Here is a 14,523-nt window from a genome sequence, read left to right as displayed (position 1 = left end):
AAAATAATTCTCATCTGCTGCCAGAGGAAGTGATTGTTTTTTACAGAGGAAATACCTGCACAAATTCTAGTTAAAGTCTGAATCACCATCCATTTGTGTTCAAAGGAACTTGAAGAAGTCTCCAGAATATTCAGGAAGATCTCTTTGAAGAAAACCTGCAAAATAAATAAGGTAAAGGACTTGATAATCTAAAACTTATTAGAATGATGTCAACAGTACATATTAATTGAAGAGTATCATTTCATGCATATTAGAATTTGAATACAGTAACAATGTACTAGTTCAGTAAGGAAACCAAACTAAGGCATTAACTTGTAAGTTCCAGCTGTCTTTTTACCACTGCAGTATTTAAATGTGAGAACTAGAGCATATGCAAACTGTAGATAAAAAGTCTCTCACCTCAATCTGCATTTTTAAATGGGTCTTAAAATTCGAAAGCAGCGTGAGAAAGATGGCAAGAGAGAGCTCAAATACATCAGGAACAGAAGAGACTCCATTTTTAGATAATGCTACACAAAGATACTGCTTGATTGCATTGATGAACATTTCATGTGTCCTGAAAACTGGACCCGCATTCTGCAGCACCGACAGGAGCAGCTGCAGAGACACGACCTTGGAGCGCAACTCATGGGATCTGGAAAAAATTAAATGTATTTTTATATTTCTGAGTACGTGCTTGTATTCGACATGAGCACTGTAGCATTTCTTCCATGCTGCTTTAACTCACTTCAGCGTGGGGGACAAGAGGGGTGGAAATCAGCCTACAACTTATTTTTGAACATCTACCAGCTTAATTTGGGAATTTTTCAGGAGTGTTAACATCTTGGATTAGCATACTTGAATATCTGCTTTACTACACAGCAGCTTCTTAGCTGTGTCCAAAAGCTACCTGGAGAGGACAGTTAATAAACACAGTGTCATTACTTGGGATCTGGTGGTCCATCCCCGAGAGGTTTCATGGAGAGCTTGCACAACGACCTGAACACAAGGAAGGCATCCTTTTGTAGCACATGGGAGAATCTGGCAGCAGCTTGATGTCCAGATACATCTGTTTCCTTGAGAACAAGAAACACACCACAGATCTTCAGTGAGACAAAGGAACAGAGCAATTACAAGATTCACAGCTGCTCTGAGAATCACCCACCCATTGAAGAAAACGGTACATTTGGCAAAGTTTAAACTAAACCTAAAGAGGATTACAAGGGATCTGGATCTTCTCAGACACATTGACTGACTCTTCACCTCTGTCCCCGCTCTGTATTAAAATACAACTAATGTAATCAATTTTAGGACAGGTGTTATTAATATATACTTAATTGCAGTTGTTGCTTCCTTTTTGAACCTGAGCAGGACACACACATCAGAGTTTCTGTCTCTTTTCTACCCCGAAATTCCACCCTATTAGTTGGCACAACAAAAACATTTCTCCTTTCCTAAATGTACATCAGCATCCCGTGAAGTTATTTACCAGATTATCAGTGGAGGAAACAGACTGCCCATCATCTGAAATCCCGTTTGTTTGCACGGTTTCATTGCTAGAGCCAGAAAGAACAGTATCTGCAGTCTCCAGTGGAGGCAGAGCCCTGACTGGTTCTGTTACCTGCTTTTCTTCAGCCACTAAAGGGGAAAAAGGAAAACTGATTAAAATCATGCATTGAGCACTTTTTATCCCACAACTTTGTGAAGCTCTACCACTACGTGGGACAGAAGTAGCACTGGTAAACTAGAAAGTTCCTCAGCTGTCAGCCAAAGAAGAATATTGTGGTAGAATAAAAACCTGTTCTTGCTGCTGTAGTAGGTGTTCTTGTCAAGATACTTAGTAACAAAAATAACTTTCATAATATGGGAATAAAAGCTTGGCAATACATATGCAGTTATTTTACTTTGAAAGACTTTGCTACCTTTCACAGCTGACTTGACCACATCTTCCAAGATGCCTTTAACCATTTCTTTTCCTCCATCAGTTGTTTCCTCTAATGAAACACATAAAGATAATTTTGAATTTAGTACTTTTTTTTTAGGAAGAGGATTGAAAAGGAAAACATGACAGAGGCAGAAGGGTTAACAATTATTTTCTTCAGTAGTTCTCACTCATACAAAAATACTCTTTGATGTTACTTATGTTGCTTAAATCAAAGCACTGGTATTTTTAATGCAGTGATTTTGTCATTTGTACTTTACAAACTTATAGTTTTGGAATATCCCATGTTCCTAATTTGGATGCAGTAGGTGCTTATGATATAGTCTTCATAATATGCATCATTTTTACCCCAAGACTTTGATTCCCTCAGAGTGATTCTGCCACTTCCCACATACCATGACTATACTGTCTTAAGCTCTGCCAGGGGAAGATTAGGTTGGATATTACAAAGAAATTTTTTACAGAGAGAGTAATGAGACATTGGAATGGGCTGCCCAGGGAGGTGGTGGAGTCACCATCCCTGGAGCTTTCTAAGATGAGACTGGGTGTGGCATCAGTGCCATGGTCTGGTAACCACGGCAGGATTGGATCAAGGGTTGGACTTGATGATCTCAGAGATCTTTTCCAACCTGCTTGATTCTATGATTCTATAATTCCATTCTCTTCCTTTCCTTCCCTTTAGCAACAATGGAGTCAAACTCCATTAAAATTCTGTAAAGCACACATAGTTTTACTGGAATTTTAGGGAAAACAGGAGCCTTTCCTCAGTGTTTATAGTGTAGACATGAGCCAAGGATGGCAACACACTCTGAATGACTCCCGAGAAGAGAAGAGCCAAGCATGGTCTGAGCCGGTGACCCCAGTCACTTCTTCCCAGAGTTGCCTAAAGAGCATTTTCCAACACAAACTTTGCAACTGGAAGCACAGACAGGAGCTGTTGGTGCTCACCCGGTGCTGCTGGGGTGCGTTCCCGATCCGACGGCCCCTCGGGCTCCCCGTTGGCCATTCCTGTGCCGGGGGGTGCGGCTCTGCCTCCCCGGGAGCTGAGCTGCCCATGCCCTGGGGACCGGGACCCTGCCGGCACTGCCGGGGACTGCACCTTCTGCTGAGCCACCCTCTCTGCTTCCCTGGACTCCTGGACCTTGAGAAACAAATGGGAGAAGGTTCATCTGAGGGAAAACATGTCTACGATGACTGATGATGAACTCACATGGTGGCAAGCAACAGTGGAACTAAAATCACTTGGCCAGTTGGATTAAAAAGATGTACTTCCAGTTTATTTTGAAAGCACCCCATCATTTGTTCATCCAATGCCACGGTCATCAGCAAAACCTTGAAACCTTGTCATCAGCAGTGAGCGTCACCTTTTATTTTCCATCAGTCAATATGCTTCACTGCAGGATTTGACAGCTTTTTAAACATTACAAAGCAACAGATGTCCAACACTACAGTGACAGACCTATTAAAAATAATAAAAAAGCTTTCTGTCATTTGTCAAGCATAAACATTGGAGATGAGCAAAAGTAACAGTTACTTACAGCTTGGTTTTCCATACGTGTAAAAATGACATTTAACATCTGTGTCAGGGTAGCTTTGGCAGTTGTCTGGTTAATAAGATTTTTACTGGCCAGATAGATGTTGTAGCAGGTTCTAACAGTCTGGAGAATTGTTCCTTCATGGATTTCTATATACGGAGATGTTACTGCAGTGAGGAGAGCCTGGGAAAGTCCATAAGACAGTAAAAGTGAAATCTAAGCAAGCAGGCAGCAATGTTCTTCACGCAAGTCTTCAGAATAATCAGTGGGTTTGTTACAAAACACAGGTATCTTTTTTTAAAACTTTACAAGGAACTTCTGACTCTCTGCAATGGCACTGCAAATCAAAGAAAGTTTAACAGAACTTCCATGTATCTCTGGTCTCTCCTGAGCTGTTGTTAAAGGGCTTTATCACAACTGATTTTCTCCTAAGAGAGATATTCCACCTCCAAATGAAAGCTACTGTATTCCATAGCTTCATTTCCATGCAAGGACCAACTGGCCTACACTAACACCACATTAGGCTACTGGAAGGTTCACCAAAGTCCAGCCTCAGCTGGAGGAGCCCAAGTAGATTTCAGAAGCTGAACACACACCACTGGCACCACTAGGCCTTGCAAGGAACATACACTGCAGTGTCAGACAGGCTAGAGCAGCGTTCCATGGCACTGCATCCCAGCTCCAGGGCCCGCTGGGGCTGAGAGCAATTCCCTGGCCTAAGGGAGGTGGGCACTGAGAGCCTGTAAGACGAGCACCAAGCCCCCTGCAAGATGGCTCAGCTCAGAAAGCAGGACAAACATTTATAAAACATTCCCTGTGTTCTGCCTCTCCAACAGGAAATCCATTTCCCATATCAACCCTACCCTGTGACAGCCTCCTTGAATGTAGCAGCACATGGGACAGTGTAAGAAACAGAGAATGAATCAAATAAAACACCTTAATTATCTGCAGCTGTACTCCTTCATCTGTTTGAGGACCCTGAAAGCAGTTGCAAATGGTTTCAACTATCCGGTCAATCAGCCGTTTCCCGGGAGCTCCGCTGTCTGGAGCGTTGCCAGTGATATGTCCATATGCAATGAGTTTCTAGGCACAAAGAATGCAGCTTAGATGACCATATACTGTTAAGAAAAATGCAGTTTAGCATGGCATAAAAAGGAGATTTTAGGTAGCATACCTCACCTAACCAGTTTTAACACAAAAACTTAACACCATTTATAGTCTGGCCACCAAATACTTGGGACTGTTCACGCATCTGGACAAAATAGACTTCAGTGAGAGACACACAAGCTTTTTGCACCCAGACCATTTTTCATACCACAACCAGACAAAAGTGGTTTTAACATCAGCCTTTGTTCCTATTCCCAACTGAAGAGTTCTGCCCAAGATGTGAAGAATCAATAGGAACGAGGAAGGCAGATTGCAGAGTCTGACCTCCCATCACATCAGCACCACAGGAAACACCACGGTGATACTCCTTCCATGCACCACAGATGAAGCATCTTTACTGGGCAGCGTGAGGATCCCTGAGCCCCAGCAAAGCCTCGCCCTGTGCAGGGCAGGTCATTCCTCACAGCAGGAATATCAACAGCATGTTCCTCCAGCTCAGTCTGGCCAGGCTGAACCAGAGCACTCACCTGCAAACAATCCAGGGAAGTGCTGACAATGCGTGGAGACTTTGACTGGCAGGCCAGCTCAAACGGAAGGAAGTATTTATCTGCTTCGATGAAATTTGCTTTCGGTGGAGCAGCGGTGCCTTCTCTAGGTCAGATAAGAAGAGTTAGTAATTTTTCTGAACACGTGTGTCGCAGCAAACTACACTTTCTCCTTTTCTAAATTTAAAGCTGAAAAATGCACAGCAGCATACAAATGTACTGCAACTTTCTTGCATATGCTTTCTTAAAGGAAGTTCAATTTTCTTCTAAAATCACACAAATCCCACTTTACATTTATTTATATTCTATTTGGTCTTTTTCATATCTTCTTCAACTTAACTCTCCCTTCATTATACTCCAACACTGTCCCATTATCTGAAATACCAGAGAACTCCTATACAACTGATAAATCCATCCATTTTATTCAGAATTAAACAGGGCCCATAAGAGAAATACTATGCAAATAGAAACCCATTTGAGGACCCATCTGCTCATTTTTAATCATAGCACAGTGCTGGAAAACTGTTTTACAATTTGTATGTAAGTCATATTTAAATTAGTGTTCTTGATGTAGGTAATAAAGAGCACATGCTATCAGACAGAGGGTACCTCCTATTCCTTCTGATTTCCTATCAGGCTACACTGAGCCCAGTAAAAGGAAGTAAAAAACTGTCACCTTTTAGAAGTTTTGCAATTTTTTCACTGTGAAATTCAGAGACAGTTACGGTTTGAGTACCCACAGCCACAAACATTGTGTAAGTGGAACGTATGGGCCATATGTTCTTGGCAGAAAGGTGGGTAACTGGGCATTCACAAACTCACTGCTGTAATGTACATACACTCTTACATTTCCACTATCCAATTATTCCACTTGCTCTTTCCACAAACAGTTTGCAGCAATTAGTAATTTACCTTTGCTTTTCCAGCTCACTTTTTATTTCATCTGGAAGGAAGAAAAAAAAGTCAAATCTCAGTTATCATTATCAATAACACAGAATAAAGCAAAGCTGTTTCAAACCACCAGTCTTGCACTTCAGTATTTCCCATTCCTTTCCTGTAACACCTCAGCTTCAGAGATCACAGTTACACCTGTTATTGGAAAGTGTATCTCCCAATTTTTACATTAAAGAAGCTAATTTTTCCAAACATTCTCAACAAAAGGTATTTTTAGAACACTCAGGTATAGCATGCAACTTTTATTCAAGTGCAAGTCCACATCACAGAGAGCTCGAGTCTGCAGAAGCCTTTGAGCCACTGCATAAAACATCAGTTCAGTGATGGACATCCCAGGTCCCTGCAGTGCCAACCTGCTTGTCCTGAGCCCCACAGCATCAATCAGCTGAACAAGCTCCCAAGAGATAACAAATCCTAAATGCTCTCTGTCCTGCTGCCAGAAGAGATTTTTGGTTTTTAAATTATACTTTCAGACAACTCTTCATAAAATTAAATACAGGGGAGAAGAAAGTTCCTTCCTCCTTTCTCTTGTACACAGCAGCAAATCCCAAAGATCGTAGTATGGCTTTTCGAAGATTTCTAAGGTATCACCACGATGCATAACACAGACCAGACCTGCACCCTCTGTGAACACTGACAAACCAATCCCCAAAGCTGCACAGCCTGTGACACCAGCAGGACCCTGTCCATCCCACCCTACAGCACGTGTTGCAAAACCTTCCCAACTGGGAATTACCAGGCCTACAAATCTTGGTTCAATTGCAGGTATTAAAAGCTGATCATTCACTCAATGCTTGTTCTCCTCAACTCTGCAGAGGTACCATTGTTTTGGGATGAGATGTTCACAGTTGAGATTATTAAAGAGCAGTCTGTGAACCTCAGTAATTTTTTCTGTCTCAGCAGCACCAATACACAAACCACGCTAAGGAACAAGGACTGCAGCAAACACAGATTATGGGTTTTTGCACAGGCCTAGTGCCCAGTGAATGGCCCAGGAATCAATCCTCACAGCATGTGTTCATTTTGTAACATTACTACCCCCTTTGCATAGAGAAAACAGAACCAAAACACAGAGAAAACCTGTATAACTGTGAGGTGTGAGTGGTAAGCTGCATCCAGGACTAGGACTTGCTATACCCTCTTCCAGATGCACTCGACAGAGAGTCAGTCTGACATCCCCAGTTCTGAGGCGTGCAGTGCTGTTACACCAACCAAGGTAACGTTACCCACTCAGCAAAAGAGACAAAGGGAAGTGGAAGAGTCACAGGAGCAGAGTGTTCCCAGTTCTCATCCAGCCCCTCAGCAAACAACCCTGTCCAGCAGCGTTAGAGGACAGACACTTGTCACCCTCCAGCCCTGCAGAGCTGAGCCCAGTGCTCAGCCCCGGGGCCTGGGGCTGCAGGATCAGCAGTGACTTTGCACAAACCCAGCACCACCATCCCCTGCTACTCCAGGCTTCAGCAACAGAAGGGAGGCTGTTGGTAAGAAATAACCAAGGCTTTCTGCAACAAACAACATCAGTCTTACACAGCACCACCTTGGGACCACTGCATTCTTCGTTCCAGGGTCCAGCTGCCCTGACAACAAGGGGACTAGTCAGAATTTCAGTTCAGCATATTTTGAATTGAGGCCCTTGATTTTATTAACTTCCCCATCTTCAGCACCACATTATGATCCAAAGAGCTACTGAGAAAAGCATATGCTGAAGGACCCACCAATTTATTGTGTCCCTATTTCAATCTTACTCTTAGTGCAGCATATTCCCATAGTATGCAGGAACCAGCTCTTTAAAACTCTGAGTTTTCTGAGTAACTTTACACATTCAGAACACTTAGTCCTGCCTCCAGGTCTTGGCAGAGAAAGGCATATTTTAGCTATAGCCAGAATCCCAAGTACACCAGGATGCTGGGAGCAGTGATAGCACAGTTAATGCTGTATTTCAGACACTCTGCAGAACTAGGGTGTACAGAGCTTTTTGAATGATTGCAAGAACTCAAATGAGTTTCTCTTTCTTTCAAAGAGATCACTTTCCCCACATAATGTTTGCTAGCAGAGTAAAAAAGGTCTTGAAACTTCACACAGATTTTAGTCTTAAGGAGACATGATCACGCTCATCTTTACTGGTATTTGTCCTAGATCCTGCATTGGAAATATATGCAAGAATAACATCCCATATTAGAGCAGCAACAGTTTCACTCCCAGAAATAACCCATTAAAGAAAAAAATAATCTAACCAAAGCCTGACCAAGTTGCATAAAATTTTATTATAATAAAGCCTTTTCTAAAGCCACATAAAAACATATGCACCACAACAGTATTTTAATTGATAATTCTGGCAGAAAAGAATAAATGAAAGGTCAAGAGGAAGCTACAGCCATGCCTCTGCTACTGATTGCATCACAATAGCTTGAGAACCTCCACATTTAAAGCGCTCATTTGGTGGGCTGACCACCAAAAGCGAGTGAAACAGAAATGGTTGCCTAATTGAAGTCTGGTGCCATGAACAGCTTGCCAAGCCCTAACCAGGCCCCACCAGCTTCCACAAACCAAAGGCCAGTAGCAGCACTCTCCTCCTCCAGCCATGGGAGTAAGGGGCACAGCTCAACTCCCTTCCACAGCTACAGATCACAGCCTGAATTTTGGTGAACATCTGGTCACCCCAGTACAACAACACCGATCCCCCACTTGGTGCTCTGGGGATTGGAGCTCCCCGCCACTCTCACGGCAACTCCTCCAATCACAAACATCTTCAATCCCTGTGCTGCCCACCCAATGCAGTCCTGCAGCATTCCTACCAGGAACAGAGCTGGAATGACAAGAATGGCCTTGCAGCAACTTCTTCCAGAGCTTCTGGCCATAAAAGCAGGAGGAAGCTCACACTGAGTAGCTGCCTTCCCACCGCAGATGGATGGGTTCATTGGCCTGCACTGGAAACTCCCATTGCAGCACAGGAGGCGCCTCCTGCGTGAAGGCACAGCCAGGTCTGTCTGTTCAGCCCCTGTGCAGAACGTGGCTCGTGCTGGCACAAGGACACGAGCCATGTCCTTCCACAGCCTGGCCAGCAGCACTGCCAACACAAACACACAGAGCAGCAGCCAAAGCCTCCCTCCCCCAGCCCAGCAAAGCTGACTGCATTGCCCAAGTCCAGCCTGCCTTCAGCCCAGATGCCAACCCCGCAGTTACTGATCACATCCACCCGCAGAGAGCCCTGCAGAAAGGGCTGCCACGAGGAAGTCAAACTCTCCTCTGTGCCCCAGTGTTCTCCAAACACACTGGCCAAGAGGCTAAACCAGGAAACACAACTTACTTTGGACATCTGTCATTTACACCCAGAGACTTCTTCAACACGCAACCTGATTCCCAAGGGAAGGCACGGTTGAAGAGATGATTTTTTTTCAAATCTCATTAACAAGCTAACTAAACAAAGTCTGTTGTTTACAAAGCTCGAAGATATGTATGTGGAGCTGCCCAGGCAATCAAAGAAGGCCACAGAACCAGGCTGGCTGCACAGCATGTCATTAAAAACAGCCCTAGTAGGGCAAAAGTAACAGTTGACGTGAGAGACCCAGGTGCTCAATTAGCATTAGCCCAAAGTGAACTGCTGTGACCCAGACCGGCCCTACTCCACTGCACATTTTTCAGGACAGCTTCAGTCAGTTTACTAAGATTCATGTGTACCAAGAGCTGCACGTAAATGCTTATTAAACAACTATTTTTATACGATACAGTGGCTGTCTGTTGAAAACAAGTTTTCTTGAAACACAGTTTTCTAAAGCAAAGGAGAACAGCTTCTCTGTTTAAAACCCTCCACTTCTCCCAGTCTCCCCTGGGACTTACAGGCACTACGAGAACAGGAGACAACCGTTACACCTACTGATGAAGCAAGAGACTGAATGAAGGAGTCTATTCAAACTCTGCTTACTCAACATTAATAGTGTGTATTTCAAAGGAGGGGGTGGAAAGAGGGAGAAAAAAAAACACCTTCAATAAAACCATCACTGGGAACTGGTTTTGTTCCTTTTCTTCCACACTTTTTGTGTTTATGTCCTATTTGAGCCTACCTTACTTCTGATTTCTACAATGAGGTTATTTTGCAGTCCAAAACTGCCCAGTATTAGTCCAGTGAAAGGGCCGAATTACTGGGAATAAAGGTTAAGAACAGTTTAAATTTAGAACTATTAAAACAGATGAAGATTAGAATGAAAGAACACCTCAAGCACATTCAAACCAGTAGAGAACTCATGTAAGAAAACAAGAACATCATTCCCACAGTTAGAAATCTATTCCTCTCTCAGCAGACAACAAATTTAAAGCACAAGTATGTAACAGAAACACTCCTGCAGTAACAGCACAGCAGAAACACTAGAGGTATTTGCAGGTTAATTTCTATTATGCAACTGTACAATACCCCTGTTTCTCTCTATTTGGAAAAAAGGAATTCATCCTAGACTTCCCTAGGACCAGGAGCAGATACCATCTGCACGTGCCCCGTGCCTGTGTTGCCTGGTTTGTAACTGGTACAATGCCTCAGGGCTCCAATAAAAACACCACTGCATAAATAAGACTGCCCAGCAAATGGAACTTCGTAAGAGGTAGAAATGGATTATTCAAAGCATGACTTGGAGAAAAGTGCAGCAGACAGCAGCTGACACAGTGACCACTTCATAAAGTAACTTTACATTTCTCTCAAACTGAATTGTTTTTCCTCAGCTTTAACTGCATTTTTTATTATTATTCACAACACTGGAACTTTTCATCCCTAACAGTTTGTGTAGGTTACAAAGTTTGGCCTGAGTTCTTCAGACTGCAAGTAATGTTCTTCCCACATCTCCTCACATATTTACTATTGCTCAGGGCTTGATAGTTAAGTTGAGGTTTCTGAAACTGAAGTCACAGTCTTTGGTAATATCAAGCATAAGCTTAATTAAAATTAGGTATATGGAATAAAACTGATTTTTCTCTTTAATTAAAAAAAAAAAAGGCTTAACCTAAATAGAATAATGTTTGGCAAAAAAAAACCCCTCATGTAAGTAAAAGAAACCACGTTCCTGTTGGCATCCTAAAACGATTGAATAAATTTTCACCAACTATAACAGAGGTCCTCCTGTACAGTAATTGAGGCCCTGCTAGGGCAGGACAGTTGGTCAACACAAGGTTATCTCTTCATGCTGACCTTTGCTTTAGCCCAGGAAAACGTGGGCTTTTTTTCCAAAGAAGATTAGCAAAAAAAAAAAAAAAAAAAAAAAAACAAAATGTCCCTCATCACCAACATCAATTCCCCTAAAAAACACAGTATACCTTAAAACATGAAGGCATGGAATAGTCATAATCCAACAGGCTGCTATTGCACAATGCTCCTCCCAAAATCATCCCCTGCCATGTGTTAACAAACATGGACCTTCACTAGGCATCTTAGAAGGAAGTTCCCTTTCTCAGCCTCTAAGAACATTTCCATAGCAGCAAAACAGGTTCTCGATATAGTAAATGGGTTCGATGCATTTGGGGGAGTTGGGGAAATCAGGAAAAAGAACTCATTAGGAAAAGTAACCTCTAATCTCCAGGGCACACATGCTATTCTCTTGCTCACAAAGTCAACTTTAAATAACAATAAGACACCATTCTCCCTGGTTACCTTTCTCTGGATAAACTGTCACTACAGCTCCTACAGATCTCCTGTCAGGAAGGACTGCAGGGAGGGAGATAAAAATGACAGTTTCTTTGAGCTTGCTCTCACAGTGCCTGGGACAGGACTTGTATCTCCCCAGCCTCGTTACACACCCAGCCTGTCTTTTCTTCTGTCTTGGCTACACTAAATGTTCCTAGTTTAAAGGAAAATATTGACATAAAGCAACCAAAACTGTAAGAGAGATGTCACCCTTGCCAATTAAGAAAGGCCACAGAGAACTCCAGCTGCAGAGCTCTGCCCAGCTCATCTTCTCTTCCTGACACATCGTGTTCTCAGAGCTCTTAACACAGAGACCTTTACATCAGCTCGTACTTGCAGAGGATTTCAGGATTAGTCCACCAACTTCACGAAAAGTGTTTCCAGCTGGGCAAACATCACAGACATTGTATGTACGTGGCCACACAGCTAACAGTCTTTAGCCCGTCCGACCTCGAGCTGGAGATCAGAGGTCAGGAGATTTACCAGCCCTGGAAGCTCTGGGACGCCACAAGCCGAGGGCTTTAAAGACTCTGTTTCCCAGTCTGAAATTAATGTTCTCAAAACTGAAGTGGCAAGCCCAAATCCCTCCTGCTTCACGGCGAGGCCAGAACTCCATAAAGCGGGTACTTGGGGGATTTTTTTTTTCTGCCCTTGTATTTGCAAGTCCTCTCTTGGAAAGAGAACCTTCCCCCCGCTCCAAAGTCCCGAGCGCAGCCGGGGCTGCCCCGCACCCCGACGGGACCCGCCCCGGGCGGGCAGGGCCCGTTCCCCGCCCGCGGCCGTGCCCGTGTCCCTGCGCGGGCCGGGCCGGGCCGGGCCGGGCCGGGCGGACTCACCCAGCGCCACCTGGCAGGCTCTCCGCAGCTGCCCGTGCGGCGGCCGCTTCGCCTCCTTCTCCGCCAGGATCTTCTCCAGGGCCCGCGACACGAACATGCTCTTGGTGCGGGCGTCCTGCTCGCGGGCCGGGGGCTGCATGGCGGGGCCGGGAGCGGGGGCAGGGGCCGCGAACAAGGCCCGGGCCGGCGCTCAAGGCCCGCGGCACCTCCCGGAAGAGACGCGCCCCCCTCAGCGGCCGCGCCGCCGCCACGGCGCCGCCATGTTGGCACCGTCACGTGACCCCGGACGCCCCGGCCGGGGCGGTTCGGGGCGGGGCCAGGGGCGGGGCTGGGGCCGTGAGGGAGGCGGGCATCGGTCACCCTCGGGTTTCGTCAGACACCCTCAGGCACCTTCGGGCGCTCTTAGTGCCCTCAGTCCCCGTCACTCCCCTCAGATCCCCTCATGTCTTAGCCCTCTGAGGTCCCCTCAGTCTCCCTCAGGTCCCCTCAGATCCCCTCAGTCCCTGTCAGGTTCCCTCGGTCCCCTCAGTTCCCGTCAGGTTCCCTGGGTCCCGTCAGATCCCGTCAGATGCCCTCAGTCCCCTCAGATCCCCTCAGTCCCTGTCAGGTTTCCTCAGTCCCCTCAAGTCCCCTTAGTCCCCCTCAGTACCCCTCAGGTCCCCTCCGGTCCCGCCGTGCCAGTCCCGAGCATGGGGAGAGCGTGCAGGTGAAACACCCAAAGTCATACCTTAAAGAGGAATCACTGGACACTAAATTCTCAGTCCTAGAAATTAAGTCTCCTTTAATAACCCCATACCTGATTGCATCATCTCATTTTATCCTTTGCCTGTGTTGCAGGACCCCTTACACCAGAAATGTGGACGCTGAAAGCCAAACAAACGGTGAGTTTGAAGTACAAACAAGAATCTGTATTTGCTCCTCTGACCCCTCCACACTCCATAACCAGCACTAACAAATGCTCCAAACACTTGTGCAAAGCTTTAGTTTAGTATTATTTCCCAGGGAAAATTGGCAGGTGCTTCGTGATCGCCTCTGCTGTCCAGAGGTTTATGTGGACTGGTTCACACAGAGCTGAGGACTCCAACTGCCTGGAAAAATAGGAGTTTGAGGATGGGAAATCAGGAATTGTAACAAGGCTGGATAAGAAGCAGGGAAGGGCCTCTATCAGGAAACAATTTTGAAGATCTGTTAGTACCTGAAGACCTGGATTTCCCTTGGAGATCAGCAGTCCAAGCGTGGGTTTGATATGAGTGTGATTTCATTGCTCCTGGTTAAACCAAAATTTAACAGGGTGTAACTGTCTCAAAAATCTGCTGGTTACCTCTGTTCTCTTGGCAGTAACAGCACATCCTGCCTCTGCTGCCACCAGAGAAGGTGCCACACAGTACAGGGAGACACTGCTGGGAGGTTTAAGTCCTCTGAGGCTTTGCCAGCTGAAGGTACCACAAGGGAACTGGCTCAGCGTTCCCTCCGTGTCAGTGAGTGACGTCCACGCTGAGGAATTGCTCTCCCGAGGCTGGGAAGTGCCTCAATGGGTCATTCAGGCCATCTCCAAGCACAGGGGCACAATGTGGCCTCTCCATGAAAAGCTCCAAGAGAGGAGATTCAACAGCTTTGCACTCACTTGCCTCCAGTGTTTCGTTCACCATCCAATTAGGAAATTCTTCCTAATCTCTGGTCCAGACCTGACCTGCTCTCCATTAGCAATGGAAGGACTCTATTATCATGGTGATGGGAATAGCAGAAAAATAGAGACAAATAATTTTGAAATCAGAGCAGTAAATATTTGTTTGTTTGTTTAATGAAGACATTTCCAGATTATGAACATAGTTTTGTTTTTGTTTTCTGCTGAAAGGGTTTTACAGTCTCCCTGTGGTTTGTTTGAATTTCTGGTTTTTGATACATTAACATACAGATGTCTGATTTTACTCTCCTTGTTGCTCAGTAACATAAGTGCTTT

General features: G+C 45.0%; 1 protein-coding gene across 1 annotated transcript in view; it reads right to left on the bottom strand.

Moving 5' to 3' along the window:
* The window catches only part of ARFGEF2 (ADP ribosylation factor guanine nucleotide exchange factor 2), a 31,323-nt gene extending 18,449 nt beyond the window's left edge, over window positions 1-12,874 (bottom strand). The window contains 12 exon segments of the mRNA XM_027907133.1: window positions 56-155; window positions 400-634; window positions 925-1,055; window positions 1,469-1,617; window positions 1,902-1,973; window positions 2,870-3,062; window positions 3,460-3,639; window positions 4,393-4,539; window positions 5,091-5,214; window positions 6,021-6,051; window positions 12,564-12,714; window positions 12,860-12,874. Coding sequence (XP_027762934.1) covers window positions 56-155; window positions 400-634; window positions 925-1,055; window positions 1,469-1,617; window positions 1,902-1,973; window positions 2,870-3,062; window positions 3,460-3,639; window positions 4,393-4,539; window positions 5,091-5,214; window positions 6,021-6,051; window positions 12,564-12,702 — 1,501 coding nt within the window. The 5' untranslated portion in view covers window positions 12,703-12,714; window positions 12,860-12,874.
* Window positions 12,875-14,523: the final 1,649 nt, after the last annotated feature.

This window comes from Empidonax traillii, unplaced genomic scaffold, assembly GCF_003031625.1.
Source record: "Empidonax traillii isolate 1590-97213 ecotype Southwest subspecies unplaced genomic scaffold, ASM303162v1 scaffold1404:size115710, whole genome shotgun sequence".
NCBI lineage: Eukaryota > Metazoa > Chordata > Aves > Passeriformes > Tyrannidae > Empidonax > Empidonax traillii.
This window is presented reverse-complemented; position numbering and strand designations above follow the sequence as displayed.